The 25,188-nt window shown below is 35.2% G+C and overlaps 1 protein-coding gene across 3 annotated transcripts in view; it reads left to right on the top strand.

Annotated features, from left to right (window-relative positions):
- UBA6 (ubiquitin like modifier activating enzyme 6) overlaps positions 1-25,188 on the top strand; it is a 62,665-nt gene that overhangs the window by 31,667 nt on the left and 5,810 nt on the right. For all 3 annotated transcript variants that reach the window (XM_084760527.1, XM_084760528.1, XM_084760529.1), the window contains exons 17-32: positions 840-920; positions 2,754-2,831; positions 4,117-4,298; positions 5,470-5,575; positions 7,532-7,621; positions 7,716-7,796; positions 8,679-8,807; positions 10,841-10,892; positions 10,987-11,050; positions 12,159-12,228; positions 13,435-13,506; positions 15,385-15,502; positions 17,103-17,296; positions 18,124-18,251; positions 19,385-19,472; positions 20,546-20,640. In XM_084760527.1, the coding sequence (XP_084616653.1) occupies positions 840-920; positions 2,754-2,831; positions 4,117-4,298; positions 5,470-5,575; positions 7,532-7,621; positions 7,716-7,796; positions 8,679-8,807; positions 10,841-10,892; positions 10,987-11,050; positions 12,159-12,228; positions 13,435-13,506; positions 15,385-15,502; positions 17,103-17,296; positions 18,124-18,251; positions 19,385-19,472; positions 20,546-20,640 (1,628 nt within the window). The remainder of the gene's footprint in view (positions 1-839; positions 921-2,753; positions 2,832-4,116; positions 4,299-5,469; positions 5,576-7,531; positions 7,622-7,715; positions 7,797-8,678; positions 8,808-10,840; positions 10,893-10,986; positions 11,051-12,158; positions 12,229-13,434; positions 13,507-15,384; positions 15,503-17,102; positions 17,297-18,123; positions 18,252-19,384; positions 19,473-20,545; positions 20,641-25,188) is intronic.

Raw genomic sequence — 25,188 nt, 5'->3', positions numbered from 1 at the left:
TCTCAACATTAAGCGATTTTCCAGAAATGCCTATGGAGGATTTTTTCTTATCATTAAACTAAGAAATGAGTAATTATATTCTTTTTAAAAAATGGTTTAGTATTTTTCTCAAGAGCATAAAATGTTGTTGACCAGTCTTAAAAATACGTCTTGTTAACCAGGCATGGTGGCATACACCTGTAATCTCAACACTCAAGGAGGCAGAGGCAAGTGGATCTCTCTGAGTTGTAGGCCAGCCTGGTCTACAAAGCAAGTCTGGGATAGCCAAGGATACACAGTGAAACCCTATTGGGGGAGGGGGTACTTCTTGTTTTTAGTAATCATTTTTTGTAAATTAATACTTTAAATATTAATAATTGCTGCTGAGATTTTTCATCTAGATGGAACCTCTTATAATTATATTTCAAATATCTGTTTTACTTAAAATTCTTAGTAGGATTGTTTTTTCGATAAGCTAAAATATGTCTAAAAGTAAAGAGTTTTATATTCCCTGGTACTGGGCTTGGGTTGTTGTAATGGTTTTTGGTTTTTTGTTTGTTTGTTTGTTTCTGTCATTGTTTTCTATCCTCTATAAGAAATGTTCAGCTTTTGCTAGGAATCTTCAAATGTTTTCTGTTAAAGAAATTATATATACCATATTTTCCTTATCTGTTTATACTATTATTCTTTAATTGAGACACTTATAAGGTGTTATTTAACCTTTTAAAGTAAAATCGTTCATAAATGGTCATTTTTTAAAATAATATTAATACAGCATTTGAAGAAAATTAAAATGAAATTCTTTGTTAAGTAAAAAATGGTAGTTTTATTGTCTAACTTTTATACTTTCTCTTCAATAGGTAGGATGTGGTGCCATAGGCTGTGAAATGTTAAAAAATTTTGCATTACTGGGTGTTGGTACAAGCAGAGAGAAAGGAATGGTAAGATACGAGTCCTTGGAATGTTAAATGTTTATATTTCTGTTATTGCCCTTTCTTAAACAGTATTTGGCTATACCAGCCTGTTTTTCAGGTAGATCATTAAACCACGAATTGGAAGCTTTTAATTGTCTTGTGGTCACTTTTAAAGTAACAGATTCTCTGCCCCTCAGTTCTTAACTCTATAATTCCCTGAAACAGAAATCTGTACCATTGATCTTTTTGTGGTTACCATCATGATCAAATTTTTAAAAATCTTATTAAAGTGTTCAGTTAGAACATGAAAAGTTTATAAAATTAAAGATAATTTTAGAATTTTTTTTTGTATGGAGGACTGAACCTAAATCCTTGCAATTGATGTTCAAATCCTCCACTGCTAAGCTGTGTTTCTACCCGACCCCCACCCACCCCCATTTAAGATTTGAAATAGTCTCTTGCTGAGTTGCCTAGGCTGGCCCTAAATTTACTTCACAGTTTTGACAGACCTTGTAGTTAAAATCCTTCTGCCTCAACTTCCACGGTAGCTGGGATTACCAGAAGAGATGCAGTATGTTCCAAATTTTAGAGCTATATGTTTAACTTCCAAAACAACCTTGAAAATTTGGTCAGTCTGGTAGAAGGCAAAGTAGAAAGAATAAAACACAGGCGTGTGAGAAACAAAATGGCAAAACATGATTAATCACAATGATTAATTAGGAGGTACTCAGACCCTTTAAAAGACAGTGTCTGTTTAGCTTCAGGTTGGACTTTTGTCACTAACAAGCACTGAGAGAAACATTCGAGTGAAGGGATATGTGTTTTGATTTTAGAGGTTTCAGTCCACAATCTCTTGACCCTGTCACTGTACGCTTGCCATGAAGCAGACATCATGGTGGAAATACTTAAAGCTGCTCACGTCAGAAGCCCGGAGTCAAACACAGCCTTCTTACATGCACTGTATCCAAACCCTACAGACTGTCTGTACTTGTTGAATTAAAGAGATACCCTTCTTTGTGAGTTCAAGGCCAGCCTAGTCTTGAGAGTGAGTTTTAGAACAACCAGGGCTACACATAGAAATCCTCTCTTGAAAAAACAAAGAGACAGACATCCTCGAACATAAAATTCCACAAAAATGTAAACATATAAATCAGAAAAATTGCTAAAAGAGAATGAAGGTGTGGGGAGGCAGAGGCATGTGGATCTTAGGAAAAGAAAAAGAACTTTTACAAAGTTGTCATCTGACTTCCACACTCATACTATGATCACACACATACCCACACTCACACATTCTCATCATTCTCACATACACAGTAATAAATAATTTCTTAAAGAGTAAATGTCACGGGCTGGAGAGATGGCTCAGTGGTTAAAAGCACTGACTGCTCTTCCTGAGGTCAGGAGTTCAATTCCCAGCAACCACATGGTGGCTCATAACCATCTATAATGAGATCTAGTGCCCTCTTCTGGCCTGCAGGCGTGTATGCAGGCAGAGCATTGTATACATAATAATAAATAAATACATCTTTAAAAAAAAGAATAAGTGTCATAAATTTATACGAGATAGGTCCTCTGTGAGTAATTTGGTAGGTCTAAAAGATGAGAGGAATATTTTTAGTTTCCATATGAAGAATTTTTAATTAAAGTTTCTGATAAGTTTAAATCATTGTGTTGTTTGATATGCTCATATACCAAGCATTAATTGGAATTAGTAAATCTAATAATGATAGCATATTCTTTATAACCATTTGAGAATATTTTTAATGAATTTTACTAAACAAAAATGGTTTGAGAGTGCTGATTCAGTCATAGTGAAAAATGCAAAACAGAATGATTTGTTTTCTTTTCTTCTGGTGCAAGGTTACAGTTACAGATCCTGACTTGATAGAAAAATCCAACCTAAACAGACAGTTCCTGTTTCGTCCTCATCACATACAGGTTTGTCCCTGTTTTCTTATCATAAATAGGTAATGGTTGCTGGGTAATCCTGTTCTTTGTTAGAGTCTTAAGAAAAAGAATACAGTGTTTATTGGAAAGAACAAAATGAAGAAATAAAAAATTAGCTTTAATACACTCTTGATTTTGTTAGTATTTGAGTGCAAAACACGAGTAGTACTTTTCATTTTGTAGTCACAAAAGTATGTTCACATAAACATGTTCTCTAATTTGAGGTTTAACAAAGCACACATTTTTAATGCTGCTTTTTGTTTTGTTACAAAACAAGTAAGGCTTAGTATTTAAAATTGTACCACTTTTGTTTAACATTCCCTGTTATTGTAAAAGACTAGTCTTTTCAAAGATCAAAATATTTAAATCAGGAAAAGAAACAGGCAGTACATGGTAGCTCATGCCTTTAATGACTGCACTCAATGGCAGAGGCAGGTGGATGGATCGCCTAAGTTCCAGGCCACAGTGTGTAATAGACTAGCCATACTTATGTGGTAAAACACTGAAAAACAGAACAAAAAATAAAGAAATATGTTAATCAAAACAAGTGTTCTTGGGGGCTGGAGAGATGGCTCAGAGGGTAAGAGCACTGACTGTTCTTCCAAAGGTCATGAGTTCAATTCCCAGCAACCACATGGTGGCCCACAACCATCTATAACGAAATCTGTATACATAATAAATAAGTAAATCTTTAAAAAAAAAAATTCTATTAAAAAAAAAAACCAAGTGTTTTTAGTTTAATTTTTTCCCTTGTATTGTCAATCTTAGGAAATAAAGTTTAGGCATGTTATGAACAGGAAGTGACTACAACAGGTGCCATAGTTAACCTGATATCCTTTTATATAAATATAAAGGACATGGTAACACAGTCTCATGAATTAAAATGTCTTTTTAAAGCAATTCACTGTGTATGTTATCTGTAGATGAACACGAAAGAATTATTTTTTTAATTTCCTGAGTTCTAACAGTTTCTGAATCTGTTCTCGTGGTAAGAAATAAAACATGTTAGCCCTAATAGAGTGAGAAGAGACACAAACATCATTATATATATTTAAGATTTAAGTAGCTTTTAAAAATATATTTTAGAATCTCTAAAGCACTTTGATATACAATGAAAGTTGTTTAGTTGTGTTAATACGTAAATTATTTGAACTAGTTTCATTACTTTGCTGTCACTTCATATGTATTCCAAATGATTAGAATATGTAAACTCAGTCATAGTTCATCTTTTCTGTTTAACATTTATTCCTTTTGTTTTTATTTGTTACTTGTTTAGAAACCTAAAAGCTATACTGCTGCTGAAGCAACTCTGAAAATAAATCCTCAATTAAAAATAGATGCACACCTGAACAAAGTTTGTCCAGCCACTGAGAGTATATACAGTGATGAATTTTATACTAAGCAAGATATCATTATTACAGCACTAGATAATGTGGAAGCCAGGAGATATGTAGACAGGTATGTTCGTGATATAATTAAAGTGCGTAAAGAACTACTTTTGTTTTTGTATTTCACCCTCACTTTTTGAAAAGTTACCAAATTTTCTAATTATTTTTATATCATTCTAATAGTACTACTCAAATGCAAGCATGCTAATGATTTCACATTATATTTAGAAAAAGTCAATATTGGTAAAACAGCCTAAGTCTTTTTTATGCAATACCAACCCACCTGTCCACTGCTCACACTTTAAATGTGCCCAGTGTTTCCTGGCTCTCCTTATTCTAGCTATGTATGTCTTCTTTATGGTCTTTAAAGGACCTTTTAACCTTAGGTTTTTGACCTCTGGAAGGTATATTTCTTCCAAAATTCTTGTCCCCAAGTGTACTGGCAATTTTTTTCCTTTAAGATGTTCTATCATTTTTCAGTTTCAGCCTGAGTATCTTTCTTAAAACAGACATTAACACCTACTTTTCTTAATATTTTTCATTGTGGCACTTATTTTTATTAACATGTATTTACTTAATGTTTGGTTCTTCACTAAATTTTTCATTCCAAAGACCATTTATTTTCTACCAGTATATCTTCAGTGTCAGTCATCTGATTTCATTCAGTATAAGAAACTAGAGTATGTATCAGAGAATGCTTACCAACTGAGAAATGAGAGAGACTCTTGAAAAGAAAGAAAAACAAAAAACTTTGCATTTATTTGTGTGTATGTGTGTGTTGGAGGGTTGGTGCACAAAACAAATTTAAGAAATTGAAGTGAGTAAAACATTAAACTAATGATATTATTTAGTAAGTGCTGCTTTGGATAAAGACCAGTTGAGAAGATATGAGGCAGAGCTTACAGGCAGAAAATAACCAAATAATAAATAGGAGATAAGTGAAGAAAGAATAGCGTAGTTAGTAAATAAGGTGGAAATAGAAATTAAGGTGGACGGGGCGAAGCCTGGGATTTAGTGGTAGTAAGTAGGAAAAAAAAGAAATTACTAGGTTGAAAAACAAATTTATATGTGTGATAGGGGTAGGGAGTAGTTATGTGGGTCATGTCTGTTTGCTACAGTATTGCTACAGATATGATCAGCATGTGGAATATTAAATAGGCAGCAGTTAGTTGTCCTTTGCTTACTGTTATTGATGACTTTGTGGTTTTTTTGTTTGTTTTACATATTTTGTCTCCAAATAGTCGTTGCTTAGCCAATCTCCGGCCTCTCTTAGATTCTGGAACAATGGGCACAAAAGGACACACTGAAATTATTGTACCTCAGTTAACTGAGTCTTACAATAGTCACGTAAGTCAGTATACTGAATAAGTGTCTGTTTTTTATATAATTTTTGTCTTCATCAAGGAACCAATAATTTCACTTAATTTTATTAATCTTCATTACAGCTCTCATATTCTGTTAGAAATTAGCTGGAATATAAAAAAAATAAAGAATACAAGTGTGGTAATTATGTACTCATTTCTAGTGTTTATCCTTATTAAGAATGTATGCCCCTTAGCATGCATTATTACACGTATTTGTGAAACCTGTTTGTAAAAGTATCTTTTATTCACCAGATGTAATTGTCATCTGGGAGGCTCACTGCCTCCATCTGCTAACAAAGGCTTAGTCCTGGAAGCTTCTAGCCTCCATACAAATCTAATCTAGTCCTAGAATGTTTTACTTTTGAATTAGCTCACCCTCCCTAGCTCTTGCTGAATTCTGGTTGGCTGGTTCAACTCAACTGTTCTGGCTCAAACTCCTCTCCAAGATGACTGATTGAAATTGGCTTCTCTCAGCTTCTGACTGAATTGCTCTGTTTGGACTTAAACTAACTCAAGCAATCTGTTCTAATCTTCTGGCTACTCATTCTCTGGCTCTGTCTTCACCTGTATCTAGCTTGCGCTCTCTTTAGCCTGTCTCAGTGAAACTCTCCTGGTAAAACTTCTTTTTCCTCTTCATCCTCCTCCTCCTCCTCACCACCACACACACCTCTGCTACACACACACACACATACACACACACACACACACACATTGCCTCTCTTCTCTGTTCTCATGAGAGTTAAGCATATCTCTTTCTTGTTTGTCACTTTGCCTCTCAATTAGACATTACTTTCAAACATGGGTGCTTTCTTCTACAAACTAACTTTACCTTCATTTGTTAGAGATTAAAGTTGTGTCCTTAGGGTCTGTCTATTCCAGCCAGAGTAGCCATATTGCTGGATTACAATCCCTCCACACACCTAGTAAAAATGAGCTGGCAATTTACCAAAAAACTACTGAAAAAAAAATCGTGTGTGTATCTCTGTATGTTTGTATGTAGATAGTAAAATATAACATTTTAACCCCAGAAATTATTTTATAATATTGCTGAAATTGAGACCATGGGTTTAGGAAATAAGTGTAGGCTTTATAATTTAAGAATGAACAACTTAAGTAAAATAATTTAAGGTATATAATTTTTGTAAGTATCAGTGTCCCTTGATTTAAGGCCTATGTTTGGATTAGTTAAAAAAAAATTTTAGGGTTCCCTATTTTTCAATTTTTTTTCATGAAATACACTTGTATATGTAAATAATACAAGCTGGTATTTAATTAAAGTATTAAATATGGAAATCATAATATGCAAGATACCATAGATTTTTCACAGTAGGGAATTCTCTTATTCTTTATTAAACTTCTCTTTTTTATTTCAAATTAAAATAGAGAGCTCGTATAGTAAAAAGGCATAAATTGAGTCATTTTTACTAACTAGTCATTTACAGCTTAGGCTGTAAACACAGCCTCTAATAGACAAGGAGATATCTAGTATTTCTTCTAGTGAGACAACTTAATCATTCCTCATTTATTTAAATATATAATTTCTCTTGGAAACTACTGAGTTCTATTCCCAAATGTTATTCTTCATGTAGAAACTTAGGGTGCACTGAGCACTTATATATTAAGGATTCTTTAATCATGTTTCAAAGTTGGAAGTAATGTTACGAAATTTTACATGTCATCTGAACTTTTCAAGGAAAAAATTAATAATATATGATAATGCGCCATTAGAACTTTCTGCCATACCACACAAGTCCCAGTTGTAAGTAATGATGGGATTTGTGTTTGTCATAGGAATTTAACAGGTTAAATGTCCAAGAAAATAAGTTTTACTTTTATTACATAAGATGACAGATATAAAAATAAATGATAGGCTTTACTTTTAAACTAGTCAGAACTCAATTATAGCCAGACATTGCTGTTACTTTTTATTTTTCAATAGCGGGACCCCCCAGAAGAGGAAATACCATTTTGCACTCTAAAGTCCTTTCCAGCAGCTATTGAACATACTATTCAGTGGGCAAGAGACAAGGTAAAAGTTCTTCCTAGTGCATTTGTCTTCTCTGAATTAGGAAAAGCCAAATTATGACTTCTAAACATACTTGTAACTTTTCCCCCCTGTACAGTTCGAAAGTTCCTTCTCCCACAAGCCTTCATTGTTTAACAAATTTTGGCAAGCCTATTCTTCTGCTGAAAATGTCTTACAGGTAAAAGAAATCATTTTACTACAGACTTGATACTTTATGTCAGTATAATCTTAATTTTCCAGTTACCTAAAAATAATAATAGTAGTAGTAATCATCATCATCATCATAATAACCTTCCTGCAGAAATAGGAATGGTTAAAATCTTGATCACAGTGAAATGTTCTACTGGGAATCCTGACATGTCACAAATAGACCCCTCTCTCTCTCTCTCTCTCTCTCTCTCTTTTTTTTATATAAGCTTAAATTGAACTGTATGTAATAGTCACTGACCTTCAAATGTTAGTTTTGTAATTCAACCAAATGAGGGTATAGTAATAGTGAGAAAAGAGCAACAAATAATCAAAGGATTTGTTAAACTCTATGGGGAAAATGTTAAGGTCAATTCAAGTGAAAATAATCATGACTGGGCAGTAATCTTACTGCTTTCTTCAAAGATATTGCCTTGCATTTAATCATACAATAAAAAGGTAAAAGTTTTTAATTATTACTTCAGTAACTACCTATACTAAGGACCTCTTTGAAACTTAGTATCTTACTCATAGGAAAACATGAAAGTATGTTGTGAATTAAGAAACTTCAAATCAGCTGGGGGTGGTGGCGCAGCGTTTAATCGTAGTACTCGGGGAGGCAGGGGATCACTGTGAGTTCAAGCCAGCCTGGTCTACAAAGGGAGTCCAGGACAGCCAAGGCTACACAGAGAAACCCTGTCTCGGGAAAAAAAGAAGAAACTTTATTTACTATCCCTTTCTATTCTCCCTTTCTATTCCCCTTATAATTAAAAAAGAAGAAGAAGAAAGAATGAGAGATAAGGTCTTGAGGGGGAAAAGTTCATCTTTTGTTTGTGCTTATAATTGAAAGTGGTTTGTTTTGCTCTTATTCTAGAAGATACAAAATGGAGAGAGTCTAGAAGGCTGTTCTCAAGTTATTAAGCTACTTAGCAGAAGACCTAGAAATTGGTCCCACTGTGTAGAGTTAGCAAGATTAAAGTTTGAAAAATATTTTAACCATAAGGTAGGTATGCATTCTGAGACATTAAATGAAGGTCAGTATGTGGTTCATTTATTTATTACTAATGTCCCTGACTTAAAATGTCTGTTCTTTCTTTCTTTTTTTTTTTTTTTTTTTCAGGAAGCCTTTCAAAAATAGTAAAGGCTCAGTTTGAGTATACTCCTCTTTGAATGTTACTAATTAAAATATTTAGTTTACACTTACTGGCTTAACTGTCAGCTATACATTGAACTGACCCTAAGTGCAAAGTTGGGTTTTAAATTGCCTTTCTTTCTAGGAATGCATTAATTTTGTAGTCTAAAGAAGTTTCTTCAGAATAGAAAGAAGAAACTGATAATTTATATGGAAATTTTGTTCGAATTTTGCCTTTTTCAACTGTAACAACAAATTTTATGTATTTTCTACAACTGAGAATCTAAAATAAGTAAGGCATACAGATACAGTGTAGTAGTAGGCATCAAATAAGCTAGTCTACATAAAGCATTTAGGACAGGCCATGGCACATACTCACCAACACTGCTGGTCATTCTTGCTTACAGTCACATAGCTAACAGACTGTATCCTCTACTTTTTTTATTCCCTCCCTTAGTGTAGGGTGAGAGGACCAAGGAAAGAACATTTTGCCCCTGACTGGACCCCGAGCCCAAGACCAGGGCCGAGAAAAAGAATCCCACCAGTCCCTGAGCTTGGCCCAGAGTCTGACCACAGAATCCCACCAGTCCTTAGGCTTGCCTCAAGATCAGGCCACCATAGAAAGACCCCTTTCCCCAAGAAATTCTGTATAAAACCTGCCTTCTGCTCAGTTCCCTTTTGCTTCTCACCCAGTTTACGCCTAGGCTCTTACCTTATAAGGATATCTTTTTTTTTTTTTTTAAGTCTTTGGGAGTATACTTGTCTTTTCATTCCCTGTATGGTTTGCTTTTTAGAAAAATGTTCTAAGCTCGCTTTTCAAGAAATAGGACTTCCTTCCTTAGTATCCCACATGTTTTTAGCATAATTATCAGTGTGTTGACTGAGGGGAAAGTATCCTGACAGCTGAGACACACAGTTCCACAAAGTTGCACCATACAACAAACCTTACCTGAGAGACTTACTGGGAACGACACAGAGGAGGGGTTTGCCTCTGCTCAAGAGAGAACAGTGAAGAACTGAGTAAGAGGCAGGCTTTACAGAGCGTGTGGGGAGTGGAGGACTTTCCAGGGTGGCCTGGGATGGGAGCGATTTTGTGGTCTGGTCTTAGGCTCCCCCCTCCCCCCCATGGGGTAAGGCCTAGCCTCCCACACCTCTAGGGGCTTAAAATTAGTGATTTCTTCATTTCTTCTAACAGTTTTTAGCTTTTTTCTAGGACATTTCTTGTGATTGTGTTTTTGTTTGTGTGGAGTTTTATTTTTATTGGTATGTTTTTAATTTGTCTTATAGAGAGGTGGGGTGTGCTCACACCACAGTGCTCATGTGTAGGTCAAAAGACAAATAACAAAATCATTTCCTTCCTCCCTGTGGGTATTAAGGACCAGACTCAGGTTGTCATGCTTGGCAGCAAGTAGCTGTACCTGCTGAGCACAGGCCCTATTTCAAATGATGTTTTTATTATAGAAAATTACAAAATGAACCATAGAAATATAATAAAATAGTATAATGTCCATAGGACTCATTTTTTACCTTTTACCTCAATTTAAGTATTTTTACAGATCTGTTTCATATTCACACCCTCTTCCAAGCACATCTTAAGTATATAATTTTGAAATACTGAATGTCGTATATTGTATTTTTTATATTTGTTACAAGGATAAGCTCTTAGATAAAAGCAAAATGATGCGTCAGATAATGTAAGAAGAAGTGAAGTAAGTAGAAAAAGGCTATAATGGTGCAGGCAGGAGAGAACAAGCTGATTCGTGTGCGGCTACAGGGCCTCGCTGTGCATCTTACACTTGGTTTTGTTTGATTTATGAAGCCTGAGAGATATGAATAAAGCATTTTTTTTCTTCAGATAACAAATAGTAGAGTTTCCTTTCTTCATTTTTTTTTTCCTATTTTAGGCTCTTCAACTTCTTCACTGTTTTCCTCTTGACACACGATTAAAAGATGGCAGTGAGTATAACTATTGAGAAGAGAAGAAATTGTAATATAACATACTGGATATGACCTATATTCACTGAAAACAATTATTTTATCTTTTTACTAGGTTTGTTTTGGCAGTCCCCAAAAAGGCCACCTTCTCCAATAAAATTTGACTTAAATGATCCTTTGTAAGTACATGTGTATATTTTAACTGTATGTTTCTTAGCTATATACTGCAGGGTCGTCAGTGTTAAATGATTTACGTCTCTTAATCCAAAAAATGAGTCTTTTTAGCCAGCAAAGCCAGCCACATCCTTCCTACACAAATGTGCATCTCTTTATTTACATGGTAAATAACTATTGTTTGTAATAACTATTCCATAAAAAAACAAAATCAATTCTACTTTTGCTCATAGGAAAATAAAACGATAGATGTTCTTACACTAAATAAAGCTAAGATGCTTTACATATGTAGAAATGTAGTTAATACCACCTGCCTATGTTAACCAGGTACGGTTTTAGTTTGTCTTGCGTAAATGCCTGGATATGTACACTTAGTGTGTATACTCTTATCAAACACTTAGGTTACCTTCTCTATTCACTATTGTTCCTTTCTACAGATTTCACTTTGCTTAATTTTCCCAGCTGTTGCTTGGTTCAGATCTCAAGGGTCATTACACTAAATTGCCTTTCCAATTGTTTATAAGTAAATTATTTTGCTTGGTTCAAACCTAATGTATACTCATTCATACCTGACGCATATTTTATTATTATTTAAAATGACTTTTCTCTGAGTAGTCTAATAGTTCTATCTTTTGTATTCTGTCACAGTATTCTTAGTGACTACTTGAATATAGTGAGTGTTTTTAACATGCATTTTTGTATCAAAAGAACATTTGATATTTTCTATGGTTTAGTCTAGACAAAAATTTCATTGTCCTAACTTTAAAAAGGGTAAAAATTAATTCTGGGAGCTAGAGAGATGACTCAGAGGTTAAGAGCAATGATTGCTCTTCCAGAGGTTCTGAGTTCAATTCCAGGCACCCACATGGTGGCTCACAGCCATCTATAATGTAAACTGATGCTCTCTTCTGGCCTTCAGATGTACATGAAGGTAGAGCACTGTGTACTTAAAAATAAGTAAAAATTTTTTTTAAGGGTAAGAAATAATTCTACAACAAAAATTCTATAAATGTAATTCTTAAGTGTTAATATAAAGGCTGTATATTCTACTAACTTACATCTTATTTAAAACTGCCATTCAAAATGCTTTAATTTTTATTTTCATTTTAAAAGGCACCTCAGTTTTCTTCAGAATGCTGCAAAACTGTATGCTACAGTGTATTGCATTCCATTTTCAGAAAAGGTAAGGTGTCGCCAGGGTCTAGCAAGTGATTCAAAACTTGAGTTAAATTAGTTGGCATCAGAATTTGTTTCTAGTTCAATCATAAGAACCATTCTTTCCTCTGTTTCTTTGTGATACATAAGCTCACAGCTGAGGCTGGTCCAAAATTCACTATGTAGCTGAAACTTGACTTGAGCTCCAGATCTTCCTGCTTTCACCTCCTAAGTGCTCAGATTATAGGCGTGTGCCTCCATGCCCAACTAGAATCAGTCTAGCTGTTTTATTATAAAGTGTTTTATTTTGTTATATTATTGTCCGTTCTAAATTGCAGAAGCTTCTACCTATTACAGTACTGGTAAATAGAAAACTGATTTTTCCTTCTGAATTTAAATGTTGAAATAATATTTGGGAAAAGCAATCATACTTAAGTAATAAAAATGTTTATAACCTGTTTACCTATTTCTGTCATTCTAATTACTCTGAATTAGAAGTGAAAAAGAGCCATTTCATAGCCATTTTAAAATACTTCATAGAGATCTATTCTCCTTGCATTATTTGTGTTTTTTAATGTTAATTTTTATATACTTTGAGAAATCTGAAAGTATTCTCTTATTTTGATTTTCATACCCTTAGAATCGCACTCATTCAGTTAGACATCATCTTTTGAGTCACATCCAACAGGTTTCATACAGTTTTGAAAAGCAACACATGTATATATGCTACCTTTCTCCTTAAATGCATATTAGAGTTATATCAATTCTGCTTTCAAGTAAATTGGTTAGGGAAATATTAAAAAAAAAAGTCTTAGTTTTTTGTTGTTTTCTTTTTTGAGATAGGGTTTTACTAAGTAGATAATGCAAACCCACAGACTTGCTTCAAATTTGAGGTTCTTCACTTCAGCCTCTTAACTATTGGAGTTACAGACATGTGCCACCAAATCTGGATCTGTATTTAATGTATATGCCTGTTGCAGATTAACCTTTCTTGAAAATAAAATACCACATAAAGGTCTAGGAAAAACTTAAGAGTATTCAGTCTTGTATTACCTTAACTAACCTCAAAAGCAGTATGTTTTGAAACATAAATGTTTGAAATGGATATAAATACACAGGTGATGTGTTAATTAAATAGCTAAATAGTTGATGTGATAAAGGGAAAAGAGTTTAACCTCAGAGATTCAGAGTTCAAAGAAATGTGTTCACAAAATTAACTTATCTTTTAAAACAGGACTTATCAGTGGTTACCCTCATGGATAGTCTTTCAGAAGTTAAAATTGAAGAATTCAAGCCTTCCAACAAGGTAAGATAGAAGTCCCTTCATTAGCTAGTGGTTCTTAAACAATCTGATTCTCAGCCTAAAGAATCCCAGAATGAACAGTCTTTGTCCTTAAGAATATCTTATCTTAGAAATGGGATATAAACAGAAGTTCACCTAAAGCCTGCTCTAGCTGGCCGACCTCTTGGGCTGATGCTGACGACAAAGCAGCTCCCGGCCTTAATCAGAAAAGCCGGAGTGGTGTGCGGCAAGAGTAGCCGCAACAGCTATTATTGCAATAGCACAGGCGCATGACTGGGGCTTTAATGACAGGGTAACTAGTAAGACAGGTGAGACAGAACTATAGTCCTGACAGAATTTCTCAGGATTTGAAATTGAGAGGAGCAGGGTAAAAGATTGCTAGTTTCTTAAGTGAAATAAGTAAGTTTAACAGCTCAGGATGAAGCTAGGAAGATGAAGATAGAATAGAGTATGCAGTAATTGGGAGCAGAGCAGAAAAGTCTATTGAATAATAGAGAACTGCAAGACAGCATTGAGAATCCTATAACACTAGTATGTGTGATGAATTCTACTATAGATTGCCATTACATTCAAGCACATTTGTTTGTTGCTAGAGAGATGGAAAATTGGTCTAATAATTATGCCCAGAAAATATCTTAGAAATCGTCACAACCTGAGAAATAGGCAGTGAAAGTAGAAAAATTTGAAAAAGAAAAAATTACTATTTTTTACATACTCTTAAAAATTAAGCACAAACAACCTTCCTCAACGAAGTAATATGTTTAGGTGCCCTACAATTTTGTTTTGTTACAAGGGATCTTTGTAGCCAGTGGATTATTGCATACATTTTCTGAATAAAATATGCATGGCACATAACCTATAAATAATATAATTATAGTAAATTAAGAACAAAACAGTGTCACTTTCATAAGACAGGTTTCCAAACCATATTTCTCATTGCCAAAACTAGACGAAAGCCCAGGAATATTCTCCAGTATGTTTTCTGGCTTCTGTTGCTTCTACTGCTGTGACAGTTCAGGGTTAATCGTTTTCCTGACCAGTTTAAAGTTTTAATATGGACTGTTTTACAGTTCCTTAAAGTAGTTCACACTGAAGCTTTAAGGCCAGCATGCCCTCATAGTTAAAATTTGACACCCAGAATATTAATTAGACATGGTAGCAGGTAGAAGTTTCTGTTTTATTGATTCCTTGATACATCTTAAATGTTTGCAGTGTTTAATGTCTCAGAGCATAATTTGATGAATTTTTGAAATAAAGTTACTTTAATAATTAATCATGGAGACGTTCTTTTGGCTTAAGAATATCTACTGATCTTGTGAACTGTCTACTAAGTAATTCCCTAAAGATAAATCATTTGTGGTGTGTGCTGCATTAATGTCGCTGTAGTTGGCATATGAAAGATGTATTCTTTAGAAAAGAACTGCTCAGTAATCAGCAAGTACTTAAAGTCCATATTATACATTTTGTAAATATTCCATTTTTTCCTACATGAATCAACTACTTGGAGCTAAGCAATTCAAGTCAAATGTAGATTTTTCAATGTCAAAACTACTGAATATCAACTTTATTTAAGTGTGGAATTTTAAGACATCCATCTGTTAAGCCGTTCAGTAAAAAGAAAAAAAAAGTCAAACTTCAATAAGAAAAATAAATTGTTTGAGATGTACTGGACCAAGATGAAAAACCTAGTTATAGCAGCTACGTACCAGTATATGGAAAAAGCTAATAAATGTCTAAATAATAATATTAACTTAGACCGTAATGATCAGAGGCATTGAGCAAATATTTTCTCTTTTGTTTGGTTGAACAGATAAATAATTGTTAAACTTGGATGTAAAATATGATAATAATAATAATAAACATATAAACATATACTTAAAGGTTGTTCAAACAGATGAAACTGCAAGGAAACCAAACCATGTTCCTATCTCCAATGAAGACGAGAGGAATGCTGTTTTCCAACTAGAAAAGGCTATTTCATCTAACAGAACTACCAAAAGTAAGAGGAACTCTTTAAAATACCTTGTACTAAATAGACCTTCTTTCCCAAAGAGTCATAATGACAAGTTCATGGGAATAATTTTTAATCATAGCTGATGGTATCATCATATAAAAGTTTCTGTCCTTTACCCATGTAAAGTTATCATTTTTCTCCTCATGCCCTTGGCTTCAATTTGTAAAATATAACTCTCCAAATTATTTAACTGCTGTTACAATTCTTACTGTTTTTATGCTTCAGATGTTGAACAGGTATAAAAGCACAGGCAAATAGCTTGCTATAAGGAGCAGAAGATTTAGGTTTTCTGGGCATACTGGATCAGTAGGGTCAGGAAGGCTCAGTCATCCTTCACTACATAGTAAGACCCTGTCTCAGAATAAAAATTAGGTTATTACCTACTCATACTTTTAGACATACCTAGGAGAAAGAATTACAGAGGAGTCTCAGGGAGGGAGGACATGTGGATGAACATGTGCCATGACACACATGGAGGTCAGAAGACAATCTTGGATTTCAGTCCTGCCTTCCATTTTGTTTGAGAAAAGAGGTCTTTGCTGGTTTTCTGATACCTAAAACAGGTTAGACCTACAGCTTCCAGAGATCTCCTGTTTCCACTCCCATCTCTCCAGAGAATCCCTGGGACTTAGAGATTCTGTCACTGTGTGTGTCCAACTTTTGTGTAATAGATTCTGGGGCCTCAAACTTGGGTGCTCATGCTGTGTCACAAGCTCTTGTTACTGAGCTGTCTCCCCAGCCTACTCTTAATCTTTTCAGTTACTGACTACGAACACAAACTGTATGAAACTTCTTTATTATAGCTGAACTTTTAATTTTTTTAAAGCACAGTTAGAGAAATCAGTATTTTTCAAAGTTTTATGATTTCAGGTGTGAACCAGTAAAATTTCAGAGAAAAAGAATGTAACATTACTAGTCTTTAAAGTGATAACTGGAATTCACTAATCTAGAAATACTCAAAAAGATACATAAGTGACTTTCTTAGTTGTCAAAGAGAAAATGTTTCAAAATAATACTTATAGGATAAGTTTTGAGTAACACCAAATATTTACTTTTATAATCCACTTGGAAGCAGCTAATGTGCCAAATTACCTTCCTCTAGTTTGGTGGTATTAAAAGTCATTGTTTTCATGTTCCTTTACAAATTTTTTTTTCTTCTTCTTCTTTTTCTTTTTCTTTCTCTTTTTCTTTTTGGTTTTTTGAGATAAGGTTTCTCTGTGTAGCCTTGGCTGTCCAGGACTCGCTTTGTAGACCAGGCTAATCTCAAACTCACAGTGATCCACTTGCCTCTGCCTCCCAAGTACTGGGATTAAAGGTGTGCACCATCATGCCTAGCTCTTTTACACCTTCACTTACGCACTTCTTTATACATTTTAATTGATTAATAATAGAAATATTTTTGTGATTAATATCTTTATTAATTGAGCAATGTTTTCTGTGATCCTTTAGCTTGGTAACTCGTATATTTCTTTATTAGAAATCTTGTCCCTTAAAAATCTTATACAGGTACACATTGTACATTGCTTTTTACCTCATTAAATCTTTACCACTAACTAAAGAACATTCTTCTGGTTGCTCTGGTCAGGTGACCTTCACATGTCAGTGCTTTCATTTGAAAAAGATGATGACAGTAATGGACACGTAGATTTCATCACAGCAGCTTCCAATCTTCGAGCCAAAATGTATAGCATTGAACCAGCTGACCGTTTTAAAACTAAACGCATAGCTGGTAAAATTATACCTGCTATAGCAACATCTACTGCTGCAGTTTCTGGCTTGGTAAGTTTATTCTTTTAAAAATGATTCTGTCTTCCCCACATTATATCAACCTTAGCTTGCAACTCAGATTTTAAGAGATGAAGGGATTAAAAAGTTAGATGTAAACTTTGAAGATATTTCTAAAAATACAGTCAGGTATAGCTCTAGGACCTACATATGAAATATTTTAGCATAAAAAAAGAAGCTCAGGATAAGGTATAGTTGTTCTTACAGATAATGATCTCAGTGACTTTCCCATCCCTTCTGGGTTTGGGGCAGTGGAAAGACAGGACCTACCCCAACAACTAGCTGAGAATCAGGACCTGGACCCAGGGGATGCTTCAGGATCCCCTGGATTCTGAGTTCAGCATCAGGGATCCTGCGGTCCCAGAAGGAGTTCTGCAATGTGAAGAGTACTTGGTTGTGAGTACTCAGGGAGAGGCTGACAGACAGGCTCAGAGAGGGCAACAGAGGAGCACCCAACCATCTTGTCGCTTTTCTCTTCAGCCCTCCACAGAAATCTTGTTAGCCTCTGTGTAAAGTAGGTATTCTCAATATGTGAATATTTGTATTATAACTATTTATTATGCTATACTCTGTCAGTATTCTAAGATTAGAGTCAGTTGTCTGCCCCTATATTGATTGATTTCATGTTGCTTTAGTTTGGAGTTATGGTCTCTGCTCTGAAAGTAGGATGATTAAATGGTCAAATAATTTGTTTACTCTATATGGAATAGGCTGAACGTTAAAAGTAAAGTGTACTAAAAATACGCAGATCAGTTAAGTTTGTGTATTACTGCAGTGTAGTTTTACACTGTCAAATAATCAGATCACCTTCTCTTATCTAGGTTGCCTTGGAGATGATCAAGGTAGCTGGTGGTTATCCTTTTGAAGCTTACAAAAATTGTTTCCTTAATTTAGCCATTCCAATAATAGTGTTTACAGAGACATCTGAAGTAAGAAAAACTGAAATCAGGTATGTATGAGAGTACATTTTCCTTATATAATGAGAAAGAAATAAAATAGTGTACCCTTAAAAAGGAAACATACTTATTTTTATCTCTATTTCTTCTTTGTTAATCCTTCCCCGTATTTCAGGACCCAGTCAAACCTCATTCTGATGAACTATTTCCAAGTAAACTAGCCAGAGTTTTCAGCAGTTGATTTGTCGCACCATTTAGCTTTATACTTTATGATTCCTAACTTGGATAATTTTAAATTCTTGTCTGAGTACAATCTTGTCTGTCTATGAAACTTACAGTCTTAATTCCACACATTGAATGTCATTCCACACATTTATTACAATGGAAACAATTCCTTGAGTTTCTGGTTTTGACGTTTAAGGTTGGCGACAACCAGAAATGTGAGTAGAAATATCTTCCAGAAAGAGCTAATCCTCTTAACCATTCTCAGACATTACTTACAAGAGCACATGATACTGTTACCTATACAAAATGAAATGAAGTGCTGTGTTTCTGACTTATAAATACATTTGTACATATGTCAAATTACATACACGCCAAGATAATCATTCTAACATGTTTATGACAGCCAGTGATTTGAATAATCCAATGTTCAGGTATTGATGACTAGAACATCTGCACCATGAAACCCCTACAGCTGTTTATAAAGGAAGGGGTACATGGAAATACATACATGCACATGCACACACAGAGAGAGAAACACCATATAACATAGCTATATATCTGTATAATATGTATGACATGAAAGCAAAAGGGAGACTATATGAATGGAAGGAGGGGACCAGAAGGGGACAAGGACGGTGATGGATATGAGTAAAGAGCAATACTATACATGCATGAAAATGTCATAAACTCATTACTTTGTGTGCAAACTAAAGTAGTATTAAAAAGGAAACGAGGGATACATTGTTAGACATATTTGAAATGAGTCACTGAAAAATATACAAAACATAGATAAAAGTGGATACCTATAACATTTATTAGATATTCAAGAAATTGTATCCCCTCCCCACTGTCGCGCAATATTCTAAGCAAATAACAAAAAAATGGACTGTAGGAAATTTTTATTACTACTGATGGAAAGAGATTTTAATGCTTATTAATTCTTGATATTTTCCTATAACAGAAATGGATTATCATTTACAATTTGGGACAGATGGACTGTACATGGAAACGAAGATTTCACTCTCTCAGATTTCATAGATGCTGTCAAAGTAGGATATTTTCACTTCCTTGGTTTAATTAGTACTTTGAAGTCTCGTTTCTATGTAATGTGCCTCCTACTTCACAGGAACCTCAGTAGATCATTGAAATTACAATAGGACTAAATTCTTTATCAGGTTCACTCCTGTGTGTATATACCTAGTGTAGTTTACAAATAAGACATCATAAGAGAATAATAAGAGTATTGTATTAGAACCCATACTGTAATGACACTCTTTCTCTCGAGACTGCTTAGATATTTTACAGTAGATCTTAACTGAACCTTTGGGGGTTTCTTTTGTTTTGGGGGGATTTTTTTGTTTGTCTTTTTGTTTTTTGTTTTTTTTTTTTCATTTTGTTTCCTGAAGATATTGAGAGCTCCCTACTTTCAAAGGAGGCACTATTGGTTACCATTTGACATGTCTGAATTGTTAGTCTCACTATTGTTGTACTTTGTGCCTTCTATTAGTCAGTGGTTCTCAACCTTCTTAATGCTGACACATTTTAATACATTCCCTTATGTTGTGGTTACCTCAACCATAAAATTATCTTTGTTGCTATTTCATAGCTGTAATTTGGGTACTGTTAAGAATTTTGAAGCAGGGCTTACTTAAACACTAGCACCAGAGAAGTCATTAAAATCACACACACACAAAAAGATACTTAAGCACCTAATAGATAGGTGAACAGTGTGGGTGTTCTGGACCAACAAATTAGCCACATTTGAGGACAGTTTCAGGCTTGGGATGACATACAATTTAAAGTTAGCACATTTACTTCTGATGGTTCAGGCTGGCCCTTTAGTGGAAGACCACTTAGCTGGCCTGCATCTAGCCCCAGGGCAATCTCCACTACTGGGAAGGACATAAATTGTTTAGTTGTGTCTGTGTAGTATTTTTAGGCTCTAGTTAACTGAGGAAAGCAAAATCACAGATTACCACTATGGTTTTTAACATATAAGTCTGTTGGAGGATATAAATTATATTTTATATTCGCCTGCCCTCCTTTCGGTAGCTATAAAACATTTTTACTCGTGTACTTTGGATGAGGCTTTGATTGTTTCCTTTGGGGTATTTACCTTTAGGAGAAATATGGAATTGAGCCAACAATGGTGGTACAAGGAGTCAAAATGCTTTATGTTCCTGTAATGCCGGGTCATGCAAAAAGGCTAAAGCTAACGTAAGTATTTAACATCATGTGTAGAAGAGGAACGATAATCAAAGCATAAGTTGGTTATACACTGGAAAGTTAAAGAAGTTACTGGAATTTATATAAAAAGCATTATTGTTGCCTTATGTTAATAACAAAGACTGAATCTCCCAGGGGAAGGCCTACAGTCCAGCTCTCAAAAAAGACTCATAGGATTACACCTTGGTAAATTTATTATAGGCCAGTAAAATCTTTTTAGCTAATAGGCTTAGAAATTAGATATACTTTTACTTGGTATAGACTCACGCCTTACATGTGAACATAGAAAACTACATTTGTAAAATTGAGATATAAAACAAGAGTACCAAATAGTGCTTTTATTTTAGTTTTGCTAAAGATGTCTGTTGTATGTCAAGGTTTGTTTTAAGCATTGGGAATAGGGTGGACAAAGAACCTTCCTACTTGAGGAATTTGGGGCGGGGGGGGGGGAACCTACAAAAGCTAAGGTAATGGTAGATGCTGTAGAAAAAGTAAAGAATGAAAAGAACTGTAAGGAGGAGGTCTGAGTTGTTGCATTTAATACTCTATATATTCCTCTGCATGTTAGTCTTACCTGCTGTTGTTGCGTCTTAGAGGAATGTAAAGAGTTACCAAAGAAAGCCTCCATCTTTACAGTTACCTGCAGGGTGGTAGTTGACCTAGCTTCTCTGTACCCTTGTAGTTCCTCCTCTACTTCTCTTCTTCCCTCTACACTGACATCTGTATTTCTGGAACACAACAGACATTCTCTGGTGAAAGCTTTGCTCTGGTTATTTCCTCTGCTTTCAGATTGATGTCTGGGCTAATTGTCATTGTCCTAAAAAGGCCTTTCTGAACTAGTTAGCACCGCAAACTGTTTCCAGCTGTAGTTTGGTGTGCCTGCCCCATTTTCCTCTCTCCTTTTAAGAATATATTTATTTATTCTTCAAAAGTTTGTAATATTTAATATACTTTGATCATCACATGCTTAGATGATCGTCATCCTTTTATCCCCTTCCTCCTCCCATCAAACCAGTGGTCACAACCCCTTTGGCAAACTTTGATCTCCTAAATATTTACATTATGATTCATAACAGTCACAAAATTATATTTATGGTTAACAGTGACGTTAGTTTTATGTTACGGGGTCACCACAACATGAAGAACTGTATCACAGAGTCACAGTACTAAGGAAGATTAAGAACCACTGCATTAAACCCATTCTTACTTCCACACCACCACCCCCAGATCCTTTTCTTGTTAATTGTGTGTGCACAACCACACATGCAAGCACTTGTGTGGAGAGCAGAGGACAACTTTGTAGAATCTGTTTTCTCTTTCTTAACATTTTTACATGAGTTCCAGGAATTACCAGGGTTGCATAGTAAGCTCTCCTTTATCCACTGAGCAACCTCACTTCCCCTACTACCTTTTAATTGAAGTTGCTTTCTGTAGCATATGTGAGAACTTACTTATTTTGATCGCCAGAAACTTACTAATGGCTACCCCACTGAGGAAAATGACTCACCCTCCTCCAGTAGTCACGGCTCTCTTAGCCCTTCCCTCATTAATTGTGGGACATGGATGAGCCCGTTTTGTTCAGCCATTGGTGCTATGAGTTCACGGGTACAACGGCCATGTCCAGAATATAGCATCACACTTTCTTTCCCACCCTCCAGCCTTTGTACCCTTTCCACTCCCTCTCCTGCAGTGTCCCTGAGCCTTGAAAGAAAGCTGTACAAGTATCCCAATTAGGGCTGACCACTTAATCACCACATAGTCTTAACACACAGACTTTCTCCATTAACTATTGTTCACTACAGACAGAAGTTTCTCTCTCTGACCAAGCTGAAAGAAGAATGTCTGTGAGTAGAAACATAAATATTTAGGAAGTGGTTTGACACTGTGTCCAGTTAGCAATCAACAGTAGTAGGTCCTGTTTCACACAGAGGCATATGTATCTAGGGCATGCAGCCTCCCTAGCCTTGGACTTTCAATCAGGTCTAAAGCTTGACCTGTGTAGTAGGGCCTGAAATCAGTCAGAATGTGTTATCCTGATAACAACCATGCCACTGATGTGCCATTGGACACATTTTGCCTGGCAGGTTTGTATAATAGCTGAGTTTTCACAGCTGAACCCCAGTAGTCTGCATAGCACCTTCCCACACTATTCACCCTTCCAGCTCGGTTCTAGCTTCATTTCTGTGTATCCTTCAGTAAAGTAGGTGAGTCTTTGGCAATAGGGTCTTAATCTAGCTCAGGTGCACAGCCAAGAGAAATAACATTGTTTTGGGGGCCTCTGGGACCTCCCTGAACAACTTATAAGAAAAGCTAGGGATTTGGAGTTAATAGACTATGGCATAGGTTAAGGGGTAAAACTGATAGATTGCCAAACTTGTACGGCAGAGTTCAATCCTCAGAGCCCACATAAAAATAGAAGAAACTCCACAGTAATCCTCTGACCTTAGCACACATATACTTTGGCTGAAACTACTACACATGCACAGCACATATATACATGAGTACACAAAATAATAGTAAATTTTTAAATCACTTAAGCCTTCTGGAAACAGCATTACTCACTTAATATATACCCCTATAAACTTTTATTATATATTTTTGTTTGTTTGTTTGTTTTGTTTTTTGAGACAAGGTTTCTCTGTAGCCTTAGCTGTCCTGGGCTCACTTTATCGACCAGGCTGGCCTCGAACTCACAGCGATCCACCTGCCTCTGCCTCCCAAGTGCTGGGATTAAAGGCATGCACCACTACACCCAGCTTATTATATTTTTAATGTATACCTGGTGAATATTTTCTCAATTTCTGTGGACAGTTTGCTCCTTGAGTAGATTAATCGTTTCATCTCATGTACAGAAGCTTTTTAATTTCGTAAGGTCCCATTTGTCAATCGCTGTTCTTAAATCCTGAGCTAGTAACCTATGCCTCTAACCTGATGTGTTTTCCCTATATTTTCCTCTAGCAGTTTCAAAGTTTCAGGTCTTACCTTAAAATATTTGTTCAATTTGGAAGGAGGGAGGGAGGGGGAGAGAGAGAGAGGGAGGGAGGGAGGGAGGGAGGGAGTGCACTGTTTGTTATGAAGAAGTTATCTGTTCTCCCATATGTGTTTTCGCATCTTTGTCAAAAAATGAGGTAGCTATAGATGCTTATATCTGGTTTCTCTATTCTGTTTCGCTAATCTATATGTCTATTTCTGAGCCATATTAATTATGACTGTGGTGTAACTTCAAATTAGATATTGTGATACCACCACTATTATTTTTACTTCCCAAGATTACTTTGTCTACTCAGGGTCTTTATGTTTCCGTATGAATCTTAAGCTTTTATTTTGGGTTTTTGTTTTGTTTGTTTTTCTAGTTCTCTGAGGAATGGTCTTAGAATTTTAATATGGATTGCACTGAACCTGTAGATTACTTTTGGCAGGATGGCCATTTGCTCAGAGTTGATTCTTGAACATAGAAGATTTTCTATCTTCTGAAAGATCTTCAATTTTCTTTTTTCAGTGTTTAAAAGTTTTCATTGTAAAGGTCTTTCACTTCCTTGGTTTTGTCTGTTATGGAGTATTCTACACTTTTGTGAGTGGAAGTGGTTCCTTCGTTTGCTTTTCAATGTGCTTAGCATAGGAAGGCTGGTGTTTTTGTATGTTGATGTTGTATGTATGCTGCCATTCTGCTGAAATGTTTATCAGCTCTGTGTTTTGTGGTGGAGTGTTTCGTGACACTTACGTATAGAATCGTGTCTTCTGAAAATAAGGATTTTTTTTTTCTGTTTTTTTATCCCTTTTGTTTCTTTGTCTTATCTTATTGTTCTGGTTAAAACTTCAAACTATTAAACAGAGGTGTCCTGTTCCTAATCTTAGTGGGAATGCTTTGAGTTTTCTCCATTTCCCACTATAGATTTGTTACATATAGCCTTTATTATGGTAGAATACAGTCTCTTCATTTCTAATCTCTCCTAGGTTTTTATCATAAAAAGGTTTTATCCAAGGCCTTTTCTTTTCTGTCTCTATTGAAATGACCATGTGACTTCTGTCCATGAGTCTGTTTACGTGTTTGTTACATTTATTGGTTTGATTATGTTCAGGCACCCCATCTCTAGAATTAAGCAAACTTGATCATGATAAATGATCTGTTTGATGTGATCTTGAATGCAGTTTGCTGCTACTTTATTAAGAACGTTAATCTATATTCATCAAGGAGATTAATATGTACCTCATTCCCTCTCCTCCCCCCCCCCCCATGTGTGTGTGTCTGTCTTTATCTTGTTTGATAACAGGGAAATACTGGCTTTGCAAAGTGACTTTGGAACCATATTTTCCTTTTTTATATTTTATTGAATATCCTGAGAGAGATTGATATTAGTTCTTCTTCAAAGCCTGGTAGAGCTCTGCAGTGGACCAGTGTGGTTCTGGTTCTGAACTTCTTTTTTTTTTTTTTAATTGCCTCTTCAATCTTGATGTTCATTATAGATGTGTTTAAATTCTATCTCATTTTGGCTTAATTTTGGTAGATCACATACGTCTAGAAATCCATCCATTTCTTTT

This window comes from Acomys minous, assembly GCF_964271855.1.
Source record: "Acomys minous genome assembly, chromosome: 15".
In the NCBI taxonomy this organism is placed as follows: domain Eukaryota; kingdom Metazoa; phylum Chordata; class Mammalia; order Rodentia; family Muridae; genus Acomys; species Acomys minous.
This window is presented reverse-complemented; position numbering and strand designations above follow the sequence as displayed.